The sequence below is a fragment of the Lagopus muta genome, chromosome 6 (genome assembly GCF_023343835.1).
Source record: "Lagopus muta isolate bLagMut1 chromosome 6, bLagMut1 primary, whole genome shotgun sequence".
NCBI classification, from domain to species: domain Eukaryota; kingdom Metazoa; phylum Chordata; class Aves; order Galliformes; family Phasianidae; genus Lagopus; species Lagopus muta.
Window position 1 is genome coordinate 39,636,097 of NC_064438.1, and position 19,620 is coordinate 39,655,716.

Sequence of the window (19,620 nt, forward strand, 5' to 3'; positions counted from 1 at the left end):
CACTGGCGGAAGATCTGGCTTGCGGCCAAACCGCTCCAGCTAAGTATGGAAGGTTGGGGGATGATACCATTGTATCTTGTGAAGGCAAGATGCAAGTTGGTGCCTCCCTGCTTCCTCTTATCTGCTGGCAAGGCCAGAAAGATAAGAACAAAGGAGGTTCCTGCTGAGATCCCAGAGCCAGAAGCTGCCACCGCAAGGAGAACTGACTCAACCACCTTGGGTTTGAGCTGTCACTCAAAGGAGAGCTGATTCGACCACTTTGGATTTGAGCTGTCACTCCAAAAAGAGCTGACTCAACCACTTTGAAGCATTGAAAAAGGGCCATCATCACCATGGTCGTCGTCGTCATTGGCAACAGGACAGCTCTGCCTGATGACCCACCGCTACTGAGGATCAAAGACTGAACTACGAACCTCGCTGGATCCATGGTGGTGACTATCTCCCTCTTGCTGCCTATAAAGACTCCTTGCCTCTTCTTTCCTATCTTTTCTATCTCCCTCCTTCCCTTCCCCATTACCCTAATTCATAATAGTGTCCGCCCTCCCCTTCCCCATTTCCCTGATTAAGATTTGTAATAAACTGGTCGGACCAACATTTGAACCGTTGCTTCTTAATCTCACGCCGGGTATATAGATAATAAAAGAACCTCCTCTCCCTCCTATAAATTGGAGCGAGACAAGGTGTTCAGCACTATGCCAAAGTTGGTCTTCCCTTCAAGTATTAGCTTCAGTGCTTTTCATATTTTCTTGCAGAAATTTGATAAAATGTTTAATACTTTCACACCAAATATGAATCCATATGGCGCATTAGAGATGCCTCTTTTCATTGGTGATGCCCTACTGATGACTACTTTTCAAGAATGTCAGCTGAAGACTATCTGTGTATCTAATATGTCCTGTTTAGCTCTTGTCTGGTGCTAATTTAGTAATAACTCTCTTGTGATACTCAGTCAAATGACTTTAAAAGTGTTTCATCTATGCTGTTACCATTGTCATTCAAATGATATCAGGTTTATTTGAAAGAAAGTCTTTTTACACAGGAAGATCTAATGATATTAAGTATTGTATTCCTATCCTTTAATATTTTTATAAAGCATATTGGATAGAAGCTTTTGTGTTATTTCCTCCAGGGTTGATGTTTCCTACGGGCTAAAGCCTTCTACAGTTAAACATCTTGTTCTGTTTGGCTTTTTAAAACATGAACACAACATTAATATTCCTTTATTCTTCTGCTAGATTTCTGTTATTCCAAGAATAAAAATAAACCTCAATGGATAAGAAATCTCCTCATTCAGCTCATTTAAGACTCTTTGGAGCAAATGACCCAGGTCTGTGAAATTAGAAATAAAGCATTTTTATTCCTGGTAGCTGATCAACATCCTCTTTTGTTCTCACAGATTGCAAAATACTTTGTCATCCTCTTGTGATATAGCCACTTACATTCTTCATGTATTTATATCTGACAGAGTAAAAATGTTCATACTTCATAAGTTCTATAAGCTAAGCTTTTTAAATAAACTGTTGCCTTCTTAGGACTTTGATGGTCTTTTGTATCAAGATATAATCTTTTTTTTTTTTAATTTTAAAACTATTAATTTATCCTAACATGATTTAAAGAATTCACTGGTTAATTAGCTCACTGTGAAACTGTACCTTACTTCCAGACTGAATAGTTGTGATTTATCTAGCCATATATGTGATTAACCTTGATTATGCTTTTGTCCACTAAATTAAAGGATGCATCTTCTGTCATTAAGCCTCCCCATCTAGATTGCTGGGGCATGCAGGTTGGATCAGCTCATAACCTTCCATTTGGTGAAATCTGCTCACCTAACATAATGCAAGATATTGAGGCTTCAAATCACTGTAGCTCTTTTCTGTGCTCTTTGACGCTTTTCAAGATCTTTTTAAATGCATGGACAAGATAGCAGACCATAGATTATTAAATGGTTTCACTAGTGCTATATACACTTAGTGTCTTTTCTCCGTACTTTTCTCCGTATCTTTTTCTCCATGTCTTTTCTTGATAGCTTCCTACTTAAGTAGTGAAGAATCACATTAGCCTTCATAGCAACTGCTTAACAAAGGCATTTCATGTTCAATCAGTTATACACCGAGACACACGCACTCTATTCATAGTCACTATTTACAAGGCTTAGATATGGTTCCCATTGTGTGAGAGTTACTTAGTCTTTGATCCTTAATCTGTAATCTAATGTTGGGCTGGACTGAAATGAGAATGTGTCTATGTATGTATGATTCTATGTATATTCAAGTGATAAGTAAACTGAATTATATATGTAGTTATCTGTCCTTTTCCAGAATCTGCACTTGGTATCTGGAAGCTGCTCAGTTGCCCAGCTGTGCAAAGTTGGAAACATTGGGCAGCAGCCCTTTCCCCAGTGTGCTGCCTCAGTTTTGTTCTTTCTGGCTCTGGGAAAGCTTTATCAACAAAACTTCTTCTGTTAAATCAAGATCATGGGTTAAAGCCAAATGTGCCAGTACATATTTCCTCCTGCTGTCCATACTTTTTTCCTTGTAAAGTATCCTAGGACATTAGGATGAACCTCCAGTCCTGAGCTTTTGAAAAGTGGTACAGCATGGTCCTAGAACAGTCCTTATGCTTTCCTGTACCAGAAAAATTCCTTCAGCCACTTTCTGCAACCTCCTTTCCCTGACCACACCTGTGTCATTGGTTTGTAATCATGTTAATAATAATAGCTGTGTAACAGTAATGTTGTACTCGTAGGAATAGTGATACAAACATTGTGTGTTCAGCCTTCAAAAATGAAATTTTATTTTTGGGAGGCAATGACTGTACAGGAACATGCAGTTAACCACAAGGAGCTTTATTTCTCCTCTTGCTTCAAGCTAATTTAAGTATTTAACTTCTCAGAATATAATACTTCAACATAAGCAGTGAGAAATGCCACAAGAAACTGATTATCCAAATTGCTTCATTTGCTCAGTGTGCTGGTTAATTTCATCTAGGCTCTCTTTTCCATGAAAAATTGGATCTTTTGAGGTCCCACTGAATCTGGGCTTTTTTATGATTCTGTGATTCTTCTGCCTTGCCTTTCAAATGCATGTTAGCTTAACTAGGCAAAACTAGCACAGTCTAGAAATAGCATTTTAGGACTTTGAGTTTCTCTGTGGCTTTGTAAGAGACTAACAGGATCTTGGGCAGATCTCTGTAATCTACCTTTCCTTTTGGATGTGCCTGAGAAATAATTCTTACCCTTAATAATATCTGTCAGCAGGTCCACGTGGAAAAGTGTACAGTGAAAGGTGTTGGGGTTCCAGATGCCAGAACAATGTGACATATTTGGAGACTGTATTATAAAAACCATGCAGACCCTATTGACAGAGTGACTGGGGAATTAAGGAAATACTTTGCCTGTTTTTTTATTGTTTACATTGCTCATCATACAAAATAAAGAAGTATAGGTTAGCTGAGGGGTTCAGATCTCTGAAGTTGCAGTGCTCTGGGGAAAGGAAGAAGAGGAAAAGAGGATAGTATAATATAGGAAACAACACCACTTTCTGCATGAGCTAGTTTTCTTCATTAATTTTCTCCTTTTGAGTGCCTTACTCCTTCTTTTTCTTTCTTCTTACTTACTCCTTCATTTGAAGGACATGATCTAGGCAGAACAATTCCTGCCTGGGAATTCTGGGAACAGCAGAACAGTGATTCTGGGACTCACTGTGGGCTCAACATACATTTATTAGCAATGCACTCTTCAGTATCTGCCTCTTTATTTTGTACACTGGGCATTGTATCTTGTTTTTTGTTTGTCTGCTTTATAGTAGAGCCATCAGTGATGGCACTGGTTATTTGTGCTTAGAATGGGGCTTCAGGCGAGAACATGGTTGATATAGGATAATTAACACTACTAAGGGGTTAGAACTAGGTGATCTTTGAAGTCGCTATGAAACCAAGCCATTCTATGGTTCTCTGATGCCCTGTGATTATAAATACTCAGAAGCCCCTGTTGTCTCTTTGCTTCCTCATCCATCTGTTCTCCTTTCAGGTTTGACCATTCCTAGATGACAGAAAAAGAAATGTGTAAAGGAGCATGCACTGCTCCTATGAAGTCCCGTTGATTACACTGTCCATACCAACTACAACAAAGTGTTGTGGTTTAACCTGGCAGGCAGCTCAAAATCATGCTGCCATTTGCTCAGTTAAAGCATGGAAACATTCTTGGGGTGTGTGAATAACAACAGTGGATAGATTGACCAGAAAAGATTAAAAGATTTAAATGGAAAATTCTGGCCAAACAATGACAAAGGCAGCTTTTGTTTTTTGCTTGTTAGAACAATAAAAGCACTACAGATTTGCTTAAGAAATTATATACTGGGATAGAATTGAGCAAAACAAAACATGTAGGGTAATACTGTACATTGGGCTTATACCAAGTAAGCTTTTGTGGATCTGAGAGCAGTCTTTCCTAAATGTAAGACAAAGCTCCATGCTGAGGACATGGGAATGTTGTACCTGGACACATTAAAATGGCATTGTATGAAGAGTATGCAAGTTGAGGAAAAGTTAATTGTATACATCGTATTTATATTGTGGAATTTCTTCTAAACTGTTTCTGCAATGGAGAGATCTATCCTTTCAATTTTCCTTTGGGGAAAATTCTTTCTTCCTTTTTTTTTAGTAATAGGCCCACACCAGAGACAAAAAGGCATTGAGAGCTCTCTGCATTTTGAAGAATCAGGCCCTGTGTGCTGGGTGTCTGGAACAGCTCATTAGCTGCATCTTTGCTGCTCAGTGCTGATTCCAGCCCTGACCTCTGAAGAGCTCTTGCTGTTCCTGCAGCATCCACCTGCTTTGAGTAGGAAGTGCAATCTAGTGCTAAATGGGATTGCTTGGGCCCTAATCTGGCTCCCTTTTCTGCTACTCATCTCAGTTTTTCTGCTGGAACGTTACCCTTATCCACTTTCAGTTCTTTCTTCTTTTCCATGCTTTCCTTAATGCTCTCACACTGCAGCAGCAGAGTTCTGGCAGAGCTGGCTGCTTTTTCCTCCTGCTACCACCTGACAATAGCTGGACCTGTGCTCCATGCCTATGCTTCCAGAGCAAAGCAGGTGGTGAACACATGAAAGCTCGTGTGTTCCAGTGAGGTCAGTTCCAGTGAGGGCTCTTCCCTTGCACTATTTTAGTGTTGTTCCTCATGAAATCTTGTAAGGAGTGTGGGGACTGGGAAAAAGCTTCATCAGTAAGGCTGAGACCATGTTAGCAGATAAGGAGATAATCCTCTTCATAGCCTCCCTTTATTGGTCTCAAGCAGTGTGGTGCTGTGGATTGAAGTTGTACCTTTTGCAGAAGAGTAGCTTCTGAATGAAAAGATGGATGAGACTTTTTGGCATTGTGTTGGGATAGTTGGGATTTTGTCCCTAACAGAGTCTTCTGTTTTTCAGTGCTGGAATCTTTCAGCTGTCACCTCTAATTATATAGACTTTTTAGATACATACAGGAGAAAGATGTAAAAGAGCCTTTGGTTCTTTTTCTATCATCAGAGTGGGGTTATAAGATGAAAATATTTTTCTCTTGGTGTCACTCGTAATTGGAGAATAATTACATTCCCTGCTTTCCCCAGCAAATATGCAAGCAAATATTAAGCTCATCGCATCCCTATTTCTGTACAACATAAGGCCTAGTGCAGAGAAGTGTTTGGGAAATTCTAGTTATTAAAGGTTTAACTTTGTTCCATGCCCTGAAATTTGAGCAGAGATGAGCAAAGAGATCTTGGAGAGCTGTCAGTGCTGGCAGGTTTTTGTGCAGGACAACAAGAGAGAAGGAAAAAAAAAAAAAAAAAGAGGCAAGCATCCCATAGCATTTCAGTCTAGATGAATAGAAACAGGACCTCCTCCTTTTGTGTGCTATGCTAGTGATGTGACTAATGTTGCTAGCCTGGGATAATGCCATCTTGCTAATGGCACATTGTCAGTTGGCACTGAGGATCTTCTCTCCCTGCAGGAGGAGTGTGGCTGAACACCTTCCTTTAACTGTGGCTGCTTTTGCAGGTAGGAGGGAGATGCCATTGCTCCTGTGATGTTTGTGGCCAGGCTGAACAGGACAGACATGTTGGGATGCAGCACTCCCAGCTGTCATCATCAGCTACAGACAGTAACACCATTCTGCTACAGATACTGACACACCAGTTCAAATTTGTGTACTAAGTTTACAGAATACTAAATTCACTAAATAGTTCATCTGTTGCCCTAATTACATCATTATTTGAGTAGTGCTCACTTTTAAGCATGTGCTCTCCCATAAGTAATAGCAAATGTTTTTTAATTTGTTTCTTGCTGGACAAGTGACAAAAGCATAGAAGATGCCTCTGCAGCTGGCACTATTTGCTTAATGCATTGGAAGCCCAGGCAGTGAGAATAATGCTTGACTGGCATACAGAGACTGAACTAACTGCCCTGAATATACCTGCCATGGATATTCTTGTGAATCATGCTTAAGGCATATAGGCTAGGGAAGATAATAAGTAGCGGCGAAAAACTGCGTAACTATAAGCAAGCAGTATCTATTCAGTATTTTCAAAAACTTAAATATTCATCTTTTCACTTCAGCACATTTTTTATCACTCAAGTGTAATGCAGAGTTTCTGCGCCCTTCTAGCCCATATTTATTTCTTTGCATCACGTAACGTGTTTCCCTGGAGGGTACAGACCTGAGGTAAAAAGTGGGGGCTGCTGCTGAAAGAATGCCGTGCCTGGAAAACAAAGTTTTACAAGTTCATATAAAAGCTCTTCTGTAAAGTTTGACAAAACTAAATGTTTCATTCTGAGCTGCAAGAACTTGAAGTGAGGCATTTCATTGCTAATTCTCTATTAGGAAAATGGAGTTCTGTTAGAAAGCTGTCCCGATGGAAACATTCACCCAGCCATATTAAACAGATCTATTTTACTGAGGCAGGTATTTTGTACTTGAACAACCTTAGGTGGATTTGAAATACAATAAAATCAGTAAGCAGAGTGTTTATTTGCTAAATCATCATCTGATACAGTTTTCAGAGTCTTGTGTAATAAAGTTCAGGCCTTAAACGATCAGTGGGGTCATCCTAAAATATTTCCTTTCTGCTCTTCAGATGAATTCTTTAAGGTACTTGACAGTAATCATTTCCTCACAGACTCATCACTGATCCAAGCTAGACAGATTTAGCTTGTGCTGGCTAGACAAATTTGAGTTTTCAGGATGAACTTGGGAAGAGCAGGGTATTCTGTAACTAGTGAATATCTCTGCAAACTCCATACAGAACTGTAAGTTCAATACAGAACTGAGTGTAGTTGAAACCAACTGATGCATACTTGTAAATAAGCTTCTGTGACAGTCATTATTTTTTGTTTTGTTTCAACTCTAAAAAGCAGCCAAGCCTTTATTAGCTTTATTAGCTAGGCTGTTTTCTTGCAAATTTAAGCCCTTTGGATTTGTGAGATATGAGATTGTTGTTAATATACAGTTAAGTGCTATCAAAGTCATTAACTACATAGGTTATTTCCCATTTCAAATACAGAATCATGGAAAATAAGACTGGAGGAGTCTTGGGAGGTTATTTAGTCCTTTCTGCTTCTATGTCTCAAGAAAAAAATCAATGACAGCCACCACAAGTCCTGACAGCAATTTGCGTAACCTGTAATTGAAGGTCTCCAGTGATGGTTGCTCCTTAGACAATCTCTTCCAGTGCTGTTCTTAAATTTAAAAAGCCTTTCCTAAAGTCAATTCTAATATTTCATTGCTGTAATTTTTACCCCTTATTTCTTGTCCTTTTCATCATGGATACAAAAAGCAGGTTGTTCCTTTTCACTTTGTAACTGCCTTTTATATTTGAAAACTGTTTCAGTTTTCTTTATGTTAAAAAAGAAGCAGTGCTTTCAATCTTACTTTTATTTTCTAGACCTCTGGTTCTCCTCATTGCTCTCCTTGGGACTATTTCAAATAGACCCACTCCTTTCTTGAAGTTCAATTTGCTGAGCTGAACAAGTTTTCCAGCAGACTACAGCACCATCTCCTCCCATATTTCACATATATTCCAGGATGCTTCATTCAATTCATCCACCAAATGATGTTCTCCGTGTATCTTTCTGGTTTCCCCTCCCTCCATTCTTTTTCCCTCTGTAGTCTCTTCATTATTGCATATTTATGAGTATTGGTAGAATACTGACATACCTCCTCAGACTCCTACCTGTACCCAGAGGGATGTCCCAAATACAGCTTGCTTTATGGGGATAGCATGAAGTACATCTGTATCTATGGCCTTCAGCACAAATGAGGAGAACCGTATCTGTCTGTCTTGACTTTTCTGTCTTGCAGTTTTTATTCTTCTTTGTTACTAGGCCAAATGTGCAAGAACAAGAAGCAGGAAGGAAGGTAAGATTTATGAGTCTGAATCCACAATGAAATTCTTTACGTGCTTTGCAATGACATCAATATGTATAAAATGTCAGTTACTTTTACACCTAAATATTAACAAGTATCCGTTTCTAAGAACAGACTGAGAAATCTGTCTAATTTCTAAGAGCATTTCAATTAGTGCTTAGCAGTGTAAAGATAAAATCTCTCATTTTCTTCACTTAGAGCTTTTGCACGATGAGCAATTCTGCAAAACCAGTTGTATCACCTCAAATTTGTCATCATGCTCTGAAAAATACACTATTGAAAACATTTGGGTATAGGTGGTTTTCTCACCGCTGCTTGGAAAGTGGAAGGGTAATATTTTAGGAAATCTGGAAACTATACATTATTTCCTGTTATCCCCATTTTCACTTACTCCAGTGTTTGCAAATGATATCTATGCTGCAACTAGTTCTATTTAATCTTACTGCTGCCTATGCTGTCCTTTTTCAGTAGCTGAGGAAACAAGTTCAGCCTCTCAAGCTAATATACAGTCTTTCAACTGCATTTCTTTTGCAACTTCTTTCTTTGTACAGTATCATGCCTTTTCTTCGCAAATGAATATATATCATTTCTCATGTTCTTGTCATCTTTGTCTTAAGATGCAATTATAGGGTCTGTTATTCCCTTTGAAATCAAGATTTCTTCAACAATAGTCCAAATGAATTAGCAGATGAGATGCCCCAGTCTGGAGGTTGAGAAATCCACATGTGATAAATTATCTCCTTATTGCTACCACTTCAAAGGAAGGAATCCAAGAAGTAGGGCATTTCACTACACAGGGCTCTTTTGTAGCTCAGATGCTGCAGTGCAACACCAAGAATCAGTAAGGCTGTGGAGCAATATTTGTAGCTAACTGAAGAAGGAGCAGGCTCAGCATATGCAAAATCATATTGTACAGCTCAAGACAGATACTAGACCTTCAATAAAGAACTGCAAAGTAATTCCTTTTTTTCCTTCCCCTCCCTCCCCCCCCCCCTTTCTTTTATTACATATTTGGAATATCTCTCTTTTGTATACTTGGATCATAAGGCAAAAATTTGTAGATCTTACTCCAAAAATGTGTACATAGTAATATTTGGTCTTTATCTTGATGTATACCCAAGTGAAAGATAAGGCAGAAAGATGGACTGCCTTAATCTGTTTAAGCTTTCTCTGAGATATTGTGTGAGTTATTTGGGCAGATGTTAACTCTGCTATAACTGAGAAGACTCAGATGTCCTGAATTCTTAAGAGATGCAGAGGCTTAATTTAAGTCTCAAAGGAAAGTCGTGACCTGAAGTACTGGGTCTTCTTTTCTTGGTATCCAGAAACAGGATTAGTTTAAGGAAATGTTATTTTTCAACCTAAGTCTCTTTTGAATGATTATTTTTACTGCGTTCTCACTAGAGCAGTTGAAAGAATCCCACCCACCTTGTATCCCCTTTCTTTTTTCTTGCTCTTTATATCCTTCTACAGAGAATGCTTCTCTTTATCTTCCTAGAATTCTTCTGAAACTCAGAAGAGACTCTCTTCTTTATTGCAGTTTTCGACAAAAGTCAAAATTATTCAGATGGATTTATTGTTTAAGCATTCTACTCCTCATATTCCTATTTTTAGCAGGATAAACTCGTGTTCTTTGTTAAACGTTTCCAGATGAGCTGCAAGATTGCATTACTTCAGCCAACATAGCACAAATTGCATTTCAGTCTCTTTTGTTTGGTTTCACTTATTTATTATCAGTGCTGGATGCATTGTTTCTCATGCCAGGCAAATAAACTTCAGTGCAGTGAATGGTGACTGTGAATCTATAAATACTTGAATGCAGTTGTTATCCCAGTGAACCATCAAATATGGTTAGACCAGGTATGCACAGTCTACTTAGATAATAAGTACACTTTAAACAGGTACAGCAGCTTTAGTTCCTCATTACTGAAGTTTTGATCCACTGCACACATAGTCTGTCCCAAATGCAAAGAAAGCCATTATTAGTTGGTGTGTTTACCTTCTGCTTGCTAGTTGAGGCAGATTAGAAACACATAATTCTGCTGTACCAGTTGATGAGCTGTAATTTATGAAGCTGCAACAGCTTTTATGATGCAGATGTCTTTAAGGAAGTCTTAGAAAGGCTCTAGGCTGAATGTCTCACACTTATAATTCTGAGAAGTGATGCAGGCAGTTCATGACGGGAGGGTTGTGGCAGAAAAAAAGCAGTAATACACAGGATGCAGGAGGTAAACAACCTGGATGACCCTTCACAGTTACCTTCCTAGCTAGCTGAACTTAAGCAGTCTGCAGGTTTTTGACCTTTTCTCCATGATGGTTTGTGACTGCCATCTTCTAGGCTGTCCAGCCTGCACTATAACACGTGTCCTGCTTAATAGCACCAGCTTCAAGAGGAACTGAAGACTGGCTACTCGCCAAGCCTAGCACATCATTTTTTCCTCACTTTTGTTGTTCACTCTCTATCTGCATCTTCACTTGATTGCAGAGAGACACTTTTCATCATTGTGAAAAGCCATCTGATTAGAGCTCTCATTAACCCATGAGTGAAGCTTCCTATCATAAGTTCAGCTGGAGAAGTTCCTTGAATGCTTCAGAATTGTAAAGTTGCCATTTTTAAGAAACCTCAAAACCAGATTGCCAATTTGTTTTAGCTCAGCTTAAAACAAACTCTTTTTTCTCAATAGATTTAAAGGAAACCAGATTTACTGTATATCTTATTTTCTCTTTATCCTTCAGAATGCCTCAGATGTCATGGAATTCTTCCACTGCTGACAATCAGAGATCATGTCTATCTATACTGCCCAATCCCTGACCATTCTTTTATACAACCCAATTCATAAAGCAAAGACAGATTGAACCATTAAATTATTCCTCTCTTAAAGCATGTTCAGAACAACTCCCTGTGGAAAAAGAAAAAAAAAGCTTTTGTTGTTCTTCTAGGTGTATTTTGAGAATAGAAATTGTTTTTTGAGATTGGGAGAGTAAAGTTCACTTTTCAAACATCATTCTTTTTTCTCTTTTCTACCTCCCTTCCAGGGAGAGCTTATGAAGTGGATTTGTATGACTGTACTGGACGTTATCTCTTTGATACTCTTAGGCATCTTGGCCCTCTCTGATACAGGTATCAGATGTGGCACAAAAGCAAACTGCTCTTTTTAGACAGGCATCATCAGCTTTTTTTAGAAATCCATCTGATAAATATGGACAAATTCATAGGTATTGGTTTTTTTGCTGTGCTTGCTGGTAAGTTGTCATGGAAAATGTGTCCAGAAGGAATTTGAAAGCCATGTTCTAGAAAGGGACAGTCCTCTGTATCAGTCATGGCCTGAGCTGCAGAATTTCCATCAGTATCTTGAATTATCCCTAAAAGCCTCAAGGTAGTTCAGAGATTCAAGGTAAAATGAAACTATGAGAAAGGAAGTGTTCACAAATGATAAGTAATACTGCTGGCTGACAGCTTCCTCACTGAAAGTCTTTTCTGGCTTGCAGCAGATGACTTTCTAAGAATGAAGCTCTTTAAGCTCATATATATAGAAGTATGGAATTGAGTTTTATTCTATAGGCTTTTTTCTTGTCTTTCTTTTTAGTGGTATTTTGCAAGCTGGAGTCACAAACATGCAACAAAGCCTGAGTAAAGCGCTGGTGGCAAGTCTGACTTGAATCAACACGAGTCTCTTCTCCTTTATCTGCCAGTTTTAACATTATGCAAGGACGTATTTCATCTGTCCTGGAAAACTGCAGTGAAGCATCTGTTGATTTCATTAAAATACAAAGATTCATAGGTTATGAGGGCAGAAAGAGCCATTATGATTAATCTAGACTGATTTGCTATATAATTAATTTCTGTCTCACTATGTTTTTTAGAAAAAACAAGTTCCTGTTTTAATTTGCCAGTAGCTGAGAATACACCATAACCTGTAGTAATTTATTTCAACAGCAAATTACCCTCATGTAAAAATAAGTCATAGTATTTTAAAATGTGAATTTCTCAAACTTCAGTTTCTAGCCCCCAGATCCTAGTATTCCTTTGTCATGTGGATTTAAGAGCCCTCTATTGTCAAATTCCATTTTTTGCATAGGTACTTGTAGTTTGTGATCAGATCACCCTGTAACTTCTACCTATTAAAAGGACTGAATTTGAATATTCTTTGCTATGGGACATGCATTCCAGTTCTTTAATTATGTTCTCTTTTTTCATTCTTGAACTTCTAGTGTGACAAACTGCAGATATCTGAAGCTGCCTTAGTTTTTCACTGCCCAAGCCAAAGATACTGCTGTCTCTTCATTCCTGCTCAGAATTCACCTGGTGAATTCACATTCAAGGATTATTTTTAGTCTTTTGTTTATGGTGCTGAGAGTTCTGACTATACTGAGTTGTACTTTACTATATGTTAGGATTTTGATGTCCAAATGTGGCTGTAAGCAGTGTCTAAAGGCAGTCACATAATCACAGTTGCACTTCTTCCTTAACCACAGGTATTCTTAACATTTCTCAGGGTAGACTGGGTTTTGGTTGTGTTTGCTGTTTTGTTTTTATTTAAAGAAAATGTTGAAGAACAACAAATACTTGAGTAACAGAGATTCAGATCTGGGTGAATCTGTTTCTTTGACGATAATGGACTCAGAATGCTTGTATACATTCAATACCCTTTCACCTTTCTTCTGTATGTCTTGCTTTGAAGTTGCTTTGTCAGTCTTTTTTCCAGACTTGCTCTCAGATCTACAATTACTAGTGACCAATTCCATGTAGTTTTCTCTAGTCCTTTAAAAGTCGTCTTTGTTGAGGATTTTTTGCTGTGGCCTTGGTGTAATCTATGAAATGCATGGCAGTCTGCTGTAAACCCCGGAGAAACTTGGAAGTGGACTCTCTGCCTTTCCCCAAAGCAGAAAGAAGTTATTATTCAAGTATCAAATACATGAAAAAGGAAGCATAACCTGTGTGTTTGGATGTCAGGAGGAAATTATTTACAGGGAGAGTGGTGAGGTGCTGGAGCAGCTGCCCAGAGAGGTAGTGGATGCCCCATCCCTAGAGGTGTTCAAGGCCAGATTGGATGGGGCCCTGGGCAGCCTGGTCTAGCATTAAATGGGGAGGTTGGTGGCCCTGCATGTGGCAGGGGGGTTGGAGATTCATGATCCTTGAATACCCTTCCAACCCTGGCCATTCTATGATTCTGTGTGTTGCTCAGCTTGGGAGCTGGAAGCTGCTTCTGTGTATGTAAGCGTATTCCTTTTACCAACAACCTGCAGAAGTCCCTAAGAACAGATCATTGAGTCATAGCTTTGCACAGGACATAGCCCAGCACCATATATCATCTGTAGGCACTGTGCTACTTCTCCTTTCATGTAGAGAAGATTCAAATCCAGGTACTCGTGCTATTTTTAGTCAAATGTCCAAGAACTGTTAACACTGCTCTATGAGAGTAATTCTCCTATGATAAAATCATTAAAGTCACTATTCATTCTGGCCTGGCATTCTTTTGCCCCCCTAAGCAGCTCCGTAACGGGTGAAACCTTGAATGCAGCTGCACCGGAGTCACACCAGTCCTGTAAGTGCTGTGAGAAGGACTGTCTCCATTACCAATTATTCACTTTTCGAGACCATCCTTGCAGTGAGGTAAAGGGTAGACTGTACACATTCATTAAGAATACAGGAAAAGCCCTGCTAGAACTGAAGAACCATCAGCCCATTCATTCTGTATTCTGCCTCCAATAGAAGCAGTTGTAAGTGCTACTAAGAGTGAGCACATGAGCTGCCCTGGTTTTATCAGTATTCCACATCATGACATCATGTGGCAGGCTGTTGCATGCTTTTACCATTTGTACTAAATTCATTCTTTCTCCTTATCTTAACTGAGCCATTTTTGTTTTTCTTCTCCCTGAAAAGGGGATGGGTGGATGAAGGGCCAGGGAGGCCCTTCTCCTCCTTCTTCTCTCCCTCTGCCACATGTGAAACTGTGACATGAGCATAGTTATCAGCATTACATTTTTCTTACATTCCCACAGCATACAGTCAGTTATCTGATGACGAGTAGTTAGAAGGTCTTTCCCTGTCTTTTCCTTTACAACAGTTTGTAAAACTTCCTTCCATGCTTTCTCTTGTTTCTTTTTCTGAATCTGATGCTGCTCTCTATTTCCATGACTTCTTGTAGGAGTAGCATGTTCCAAAAGTTCTCATTGTAAATAAGTAAAAATCTACTTTAACTTGCATTTCTGAGAATACTTCTAGTTGTGTTATTGCTGTAGAGCTGTTCTATGTTCACTTTCTCCACTATTTTCTATAAGTTTTGATTACATTCCTTCTCAGTCTGAATGGGAGAGCTGTGGCATTTTATTTTTTTTTTCTGGCCTGTCCTCATAGACAGCTCTTCCATGCTTTTAATTGCTCCATTCATTTTCCTTTGTACCCTCAATTCCACCATTTCCCCAAGATGCAGAGACCAGCCTGTGTGCACTGCCCTGAGCTAGTGTTTGTGGAAAGCACCAGACGTGGCCCCAACAAAAAGTATGTGCAGAAGCCCTTGCCAGTCCAGGTAGAAACCCAGAGCTACAGGGAGTAGTACACCTAACATGATTCACAAGTCTTTTCTAGATGCTGGTGTAGCCGTTGCTTGTCTCTGCTGTCTGGCTCATGGTACTTGTTTGTCTGCCAGAGGGAGAGAAGTGCTGCAATGCACCTCCCTACTGAGCTGCTGGAAGGAGGTGTGTGGTCTGTCTAGCCAGTGTATTTGACCTGGTTAATCCATGGAATGAAACTACTACAGTTCCACAAATTGAAAATATATTTTATTCGTGTTGTGGATTATAACAGACTTGATGTTTTCAAAGTCTCTGGAAGGGCAGAGTGCTCTCATAGGAAACTGGAGCAAAATAACTAGAGCTATTGCAGGTCAATACTGTCCTCTGCTGGGAGGAACTACAATATTGTGACATGACTCCGCATGGGAACTAACATTTGAATTCTCCTTTCACTCTGATGTAGGACATTTTGCCTTTGAAACAGGGAGAACAGATGCTGTGCTGGCTGCACTGGCGAAATTCTTTGTTAGTGCTTAGCAAAATACAGAAGTTCTTCACTTGCTACAACTTTGTTGAATTGTGATTTCATTTCTTTTTTATCCTAAGGTCATCTTTAGAATCTTGTTCCCCATCCTCTCTATCACATGCCTTTTAATATTTTTTGCTGATTTTTTTTTAATCTGCCTTTCCTGTACTGTGATATTCCATAGCTTATTTCTGTTAGTTGCTAGTAGGATTATATATGTCTGATTCCAGAAAATTTCTTTTCTGATTTACTTATCCTCAATCTACTGCTGGGTTTACAGCCTAGAGTACATCAGTGAAGAATTATCTGTTTGGTCAGAAACTCCCCTTGGGCCTTCAGACTGAGTATTACAGATGCACGTCCAAATGTTACATCTGTATGTTTTTAAGCCTGTCCATACAACACCTCATGATATTTTTAGAATTAAAAATACACATCTCTTTTCCCTTCTCTTTTCTTAGTAAATTGCTGACAACTCATTCTGTTAGCATTTTGAAAGCAGAAGAAATCAAATCTGTGTTTATGTGTGTGATGCCGTACATAATAGGTAGGAAGTACTTTATACCTCCTTATAATAGCTCCTTACAAGAAATCAGAGTTTTCCGTAGTGATGCAGAACTGCTATTTGCAGAAATGCTTCTGGTTGCTATTATGTGCTCGTCCAGCTTCAGGAAGCATGGAAGGCTGTTGAAAGGAAGATCTATTAATGAATATTATATAGCTCTGTGCCTTCTCCAGTCCCTGACTCTGAGAGGATGGCATGGAGCAGAGGGACGTGCTCTTTCACATGTAGTTTAATTCTGTACCTGGGAGAAAGAGAAAGTTGGGACTTTCACCTGAGCTAGGCATGCTCAGTAGTATTTGGCTATTTGGGACTCTCCTCTCACATATTTTCCATTCATGTAGCGCTATGCAGAGTCCAGAGCTCTGGCCATCACCCCAGACTGTGTTTTAGTCCAAGCACTCCGTACATAGAGAATTTTGTGTGTTATTCATTTATACCTATTGTAGGTTTGTGCCTGTTGTGTTTTAAGATTGCTTAGTAAGATAAATTTCTCTCTCCCTCCTTCCCTCTCTCTCTCTCTCTCTCTCTCTCTCTCGAGGAACCACAGGACAATCACCAGTAGTTCACAGGAACTTAGTTACTTTTTTTTACATCTCTCTTCTAATGGTAAAGTAGGTTTATAAGAATAATAAAAAAATGACAGTGGTGGCAGAAAGTTCCCTGCTGTGGTTAGCAGAGATGGACATAGAGGTTAAACTTTGTTATGTATTTTGTATGGACTTTATGCAAATACAACAGCATGATGCCAGACATACACTGCATTTTATATACAAAAGCTTTTACAGCTGAATGAGCCTGTGATCGAGTTAATTGTTCTCTCCGTCCTTCAGCAAGTGTTCTTCTCTTCTGCCAGATTATCTGATCTATAGTCATCACAGAATACCCATTGCTGTCATTCCTGTACACCTTCCTGGTTCTGTTCTCTGCTTCTGTCATCATGTCACACTCTTGCGTGGTCTCCCTTCAGCTCCCCCCTGCCTTTTGGGAGAAGTTTATCTCCCACGGATGAAGGTAATTGGAGTATTTGTACAGTATGCAGGATTGATGTATGATGTTTTTCTTTGTGTCTGGCAGGTTGTTTATAAGAATAATGACATTCGTCTGGAGCTGTCTCGCTTGGCACGGATTGGTGATACTAAGATGAAAATCTATGGAGAAGTGAAATTTGTATGTGAGAATGTGGCCACACTGGACCCCATCAGCTTTGAGACACCTGAGGCATATATTAGTTTGCCCAAATGGAACACCAAAAGGATGGGCTCCATATCATTTGATTTCCGAACCACCGAACCCAATGGGCTAATACTTTTCACCCATGGCAAGCCTCAGGAGAGGAAAGATGCCAGGAGCCAGAAAAACACGAAGGTAGACTTCTTTGCAGTTGAACTTCTAGATGGGAACCTCTACTTGTTGCTGGACATGGGATCTGGGACCATTAAAGTCAAAGCCACACAGAAGAAAGCCAATGATGGAGAATGGTATCATGTGGATATTCAGCGAGATGGAAGATCAGGTAAAGTGGTACTTTTTCTATAGTAGATTCATCTTTCAGTTCTAGACCTACTAGTTATTAATCACCTTCTTATAAAAACCTAGTCTTACTCTGATGACATTTGTCCAGCAAAACAAAGATGTGAATGGACAGATTTTTGTTAGATGTCTAATGTGAACTTCAGATAGAGCATCACAGAGGGAGGCTATTAACCTTTACTCTAAATCTTCTGATACTCTGGACCTATCTTTACAATTTTGTGTGTAATTGTAATGGTGACTTCTTTGTAGGCCGTGGTAAGGTTTAAGAACCTTCTGAATTGTTATTATTTCATCCTTGTTTTGAGAAATTCTCAGTGATTTACTTTGGCTTTCTTTTAAAAAGCAACTGAAACCAAATGAGAACTTCCTGTTGTGATCTGTGTCTTCCACTGAATCTTGTGTCCTTAAAAAACAGAGGGTTTAGATTTTGTCACAAGGAAAATAGAATTAATGTGCACAATCATTGAAAAAATCATGATGACAAATTAACATTTTCATACTGTTCTGTTTCACTTAGCATCTTGGAGTTTTCAGTTAGGTTTCTTTTTCGCTTGCAGCCTGTATGCCAAGTCTGTAGAAATCCTAGTCGAAATATCTAGATCAGCATTCAGTGGATTTTTTTTTTTTTTAATTTTTTCCCTCATAGCTTCTTATTTTCAAAAATGTCTTTTAGTTTATTTTAATTAATATATTTACCATGCAGTTACAAAGAGGAATTCTGTTTGTTTCTAATGCTGTGTAAATGTTAGCATGCTAACGGTGATTATGTAAGGAAACAAATAATGTAACTTCATCTTATGAATATGTGAACAATTGTGTAAGAATTCCTTCTGGACTGGTGAGATTTTTCAAAAGAATTTTCAAAAGAGCTGAATTTCAGCCACTTCATAGCCTAGCTGTTTGAACAGGTCTTTGCCTGAAGCCACTTTTTTCCTTTGATGATGTAAGGAGTTTTTCTGTATTTCACATCATCAGACTGTACTGGGACTTAATATATGTGGTTATATATTGCTATCTCCTAAAGACATCGATAGGAACATTTTATAAAAGAAGCCTTAAATAAATAAAGAAGTTGAGCTTTGATTTCTTTAGAATAGCTAAAATTTAATTAACTTCCAAGAATAAACTCAATCACTAGCATTCAGTACTGCTTTCAGTTTTCTTTACTCGCTTGGGGACTGTCTGGTCCCTGGAGAGGCAGCTGCAGGAGGAAGAGAAATGACACTAAACTCTCTGCTAAAAAATTTTGTAAAATCCCACAAGAGGGACCCATGTTCATTTGTCTACCAGGCTGTGATAGATGGCATTGCTACTTTGTAGGTGAGATCATGGGACTAGCTTGTTTGTTGTCTGACAGAAAGGTTTGTGATGGCCTGGACACTGATCGGAGATAACGGATTCTGAATTGAAAGTGCTTTGCTCACCAAAATGAACATACTTGCGCATTCTTTCCTCTCTCTCTCTCTCTTTTTTGTTTTTAATTGCTTTTTCTGCTAACAGCTAGTTCTGGGATAATGATCCTTCGTGACTGATTTTGTGTCTTCCAGATATCCAGTATAACGACACTGACTTTTCCATGGCATACTTCTAGGTAGCATCAACCACGCTTATTTTGTGGTGTTCTGGTAGATGTAAGAAGGGTGTTCATGATCCCTTTTTGTTAGTCCTTGGCGTTTCTCCCTGTGTGCAGAACAGAGAATTGCTACACCTTAGAGATTTTTAATTTTTTTTGTTTTTATTTTTAAATGCATATATCTATTTTGTAGAAACTGAACTGAAATAATGAACTTAACATTCAAGTGAAATAGCTGTTTGGGTTTAATGAACTAGTCCTCTAAATGTTGGGATTCTTATTTCGAAGGCAGCCAGCCCTTTAATATATGTCATCTCCTTTACCTCTTTCCGTTTCAGAAAAGTCCAAAACTTCAGGCTCTGCTGGGCTTAGTAAAATAGCCTAAAATCCAGATATTCACTGCTGAACAGTACTAAGGCAGGAGTGCAAATGCTGGGAAAGCACAGCACTCTTATTCAAATAACCTCTGGCATCTCTGTCCCCTTAGGCTTTGTGTACACTTTAGTCTGT

At 39.0% G+C, this 19,620-nt stretch overlaps 1 protein-coding gene across 15 annotated transcripts in view; it reads left to right on the forward strand.

Moving 5' to 3' along the window:
• Nucleotides 1-19,620, forward strand: part of NRXN3 (neurexin 3) — a 945,174-nt gene that overhangs the window by 267,589 nt on the left and 657,965 nt on the right. For all 15 annotated transcript variants that reach the window (XR_007377978.1, XR_007377979.1, XM_048950079.1 and 12 more), the window contains one exon: nucleotides 17,079-17,517. Coding sequence is in view for 13 of the 15 variants with exons in the window: in XM_048950079.1 (XP_048806036.1) it covers nucleotides 17,079-17,517 (439 nt within the window). In the remaining 2 variants the exon portion in view is untranslated. The remainder of the gene's footprint in view (nucleotides 1-17,078; nucleotides 17,518-19,620) is intronic.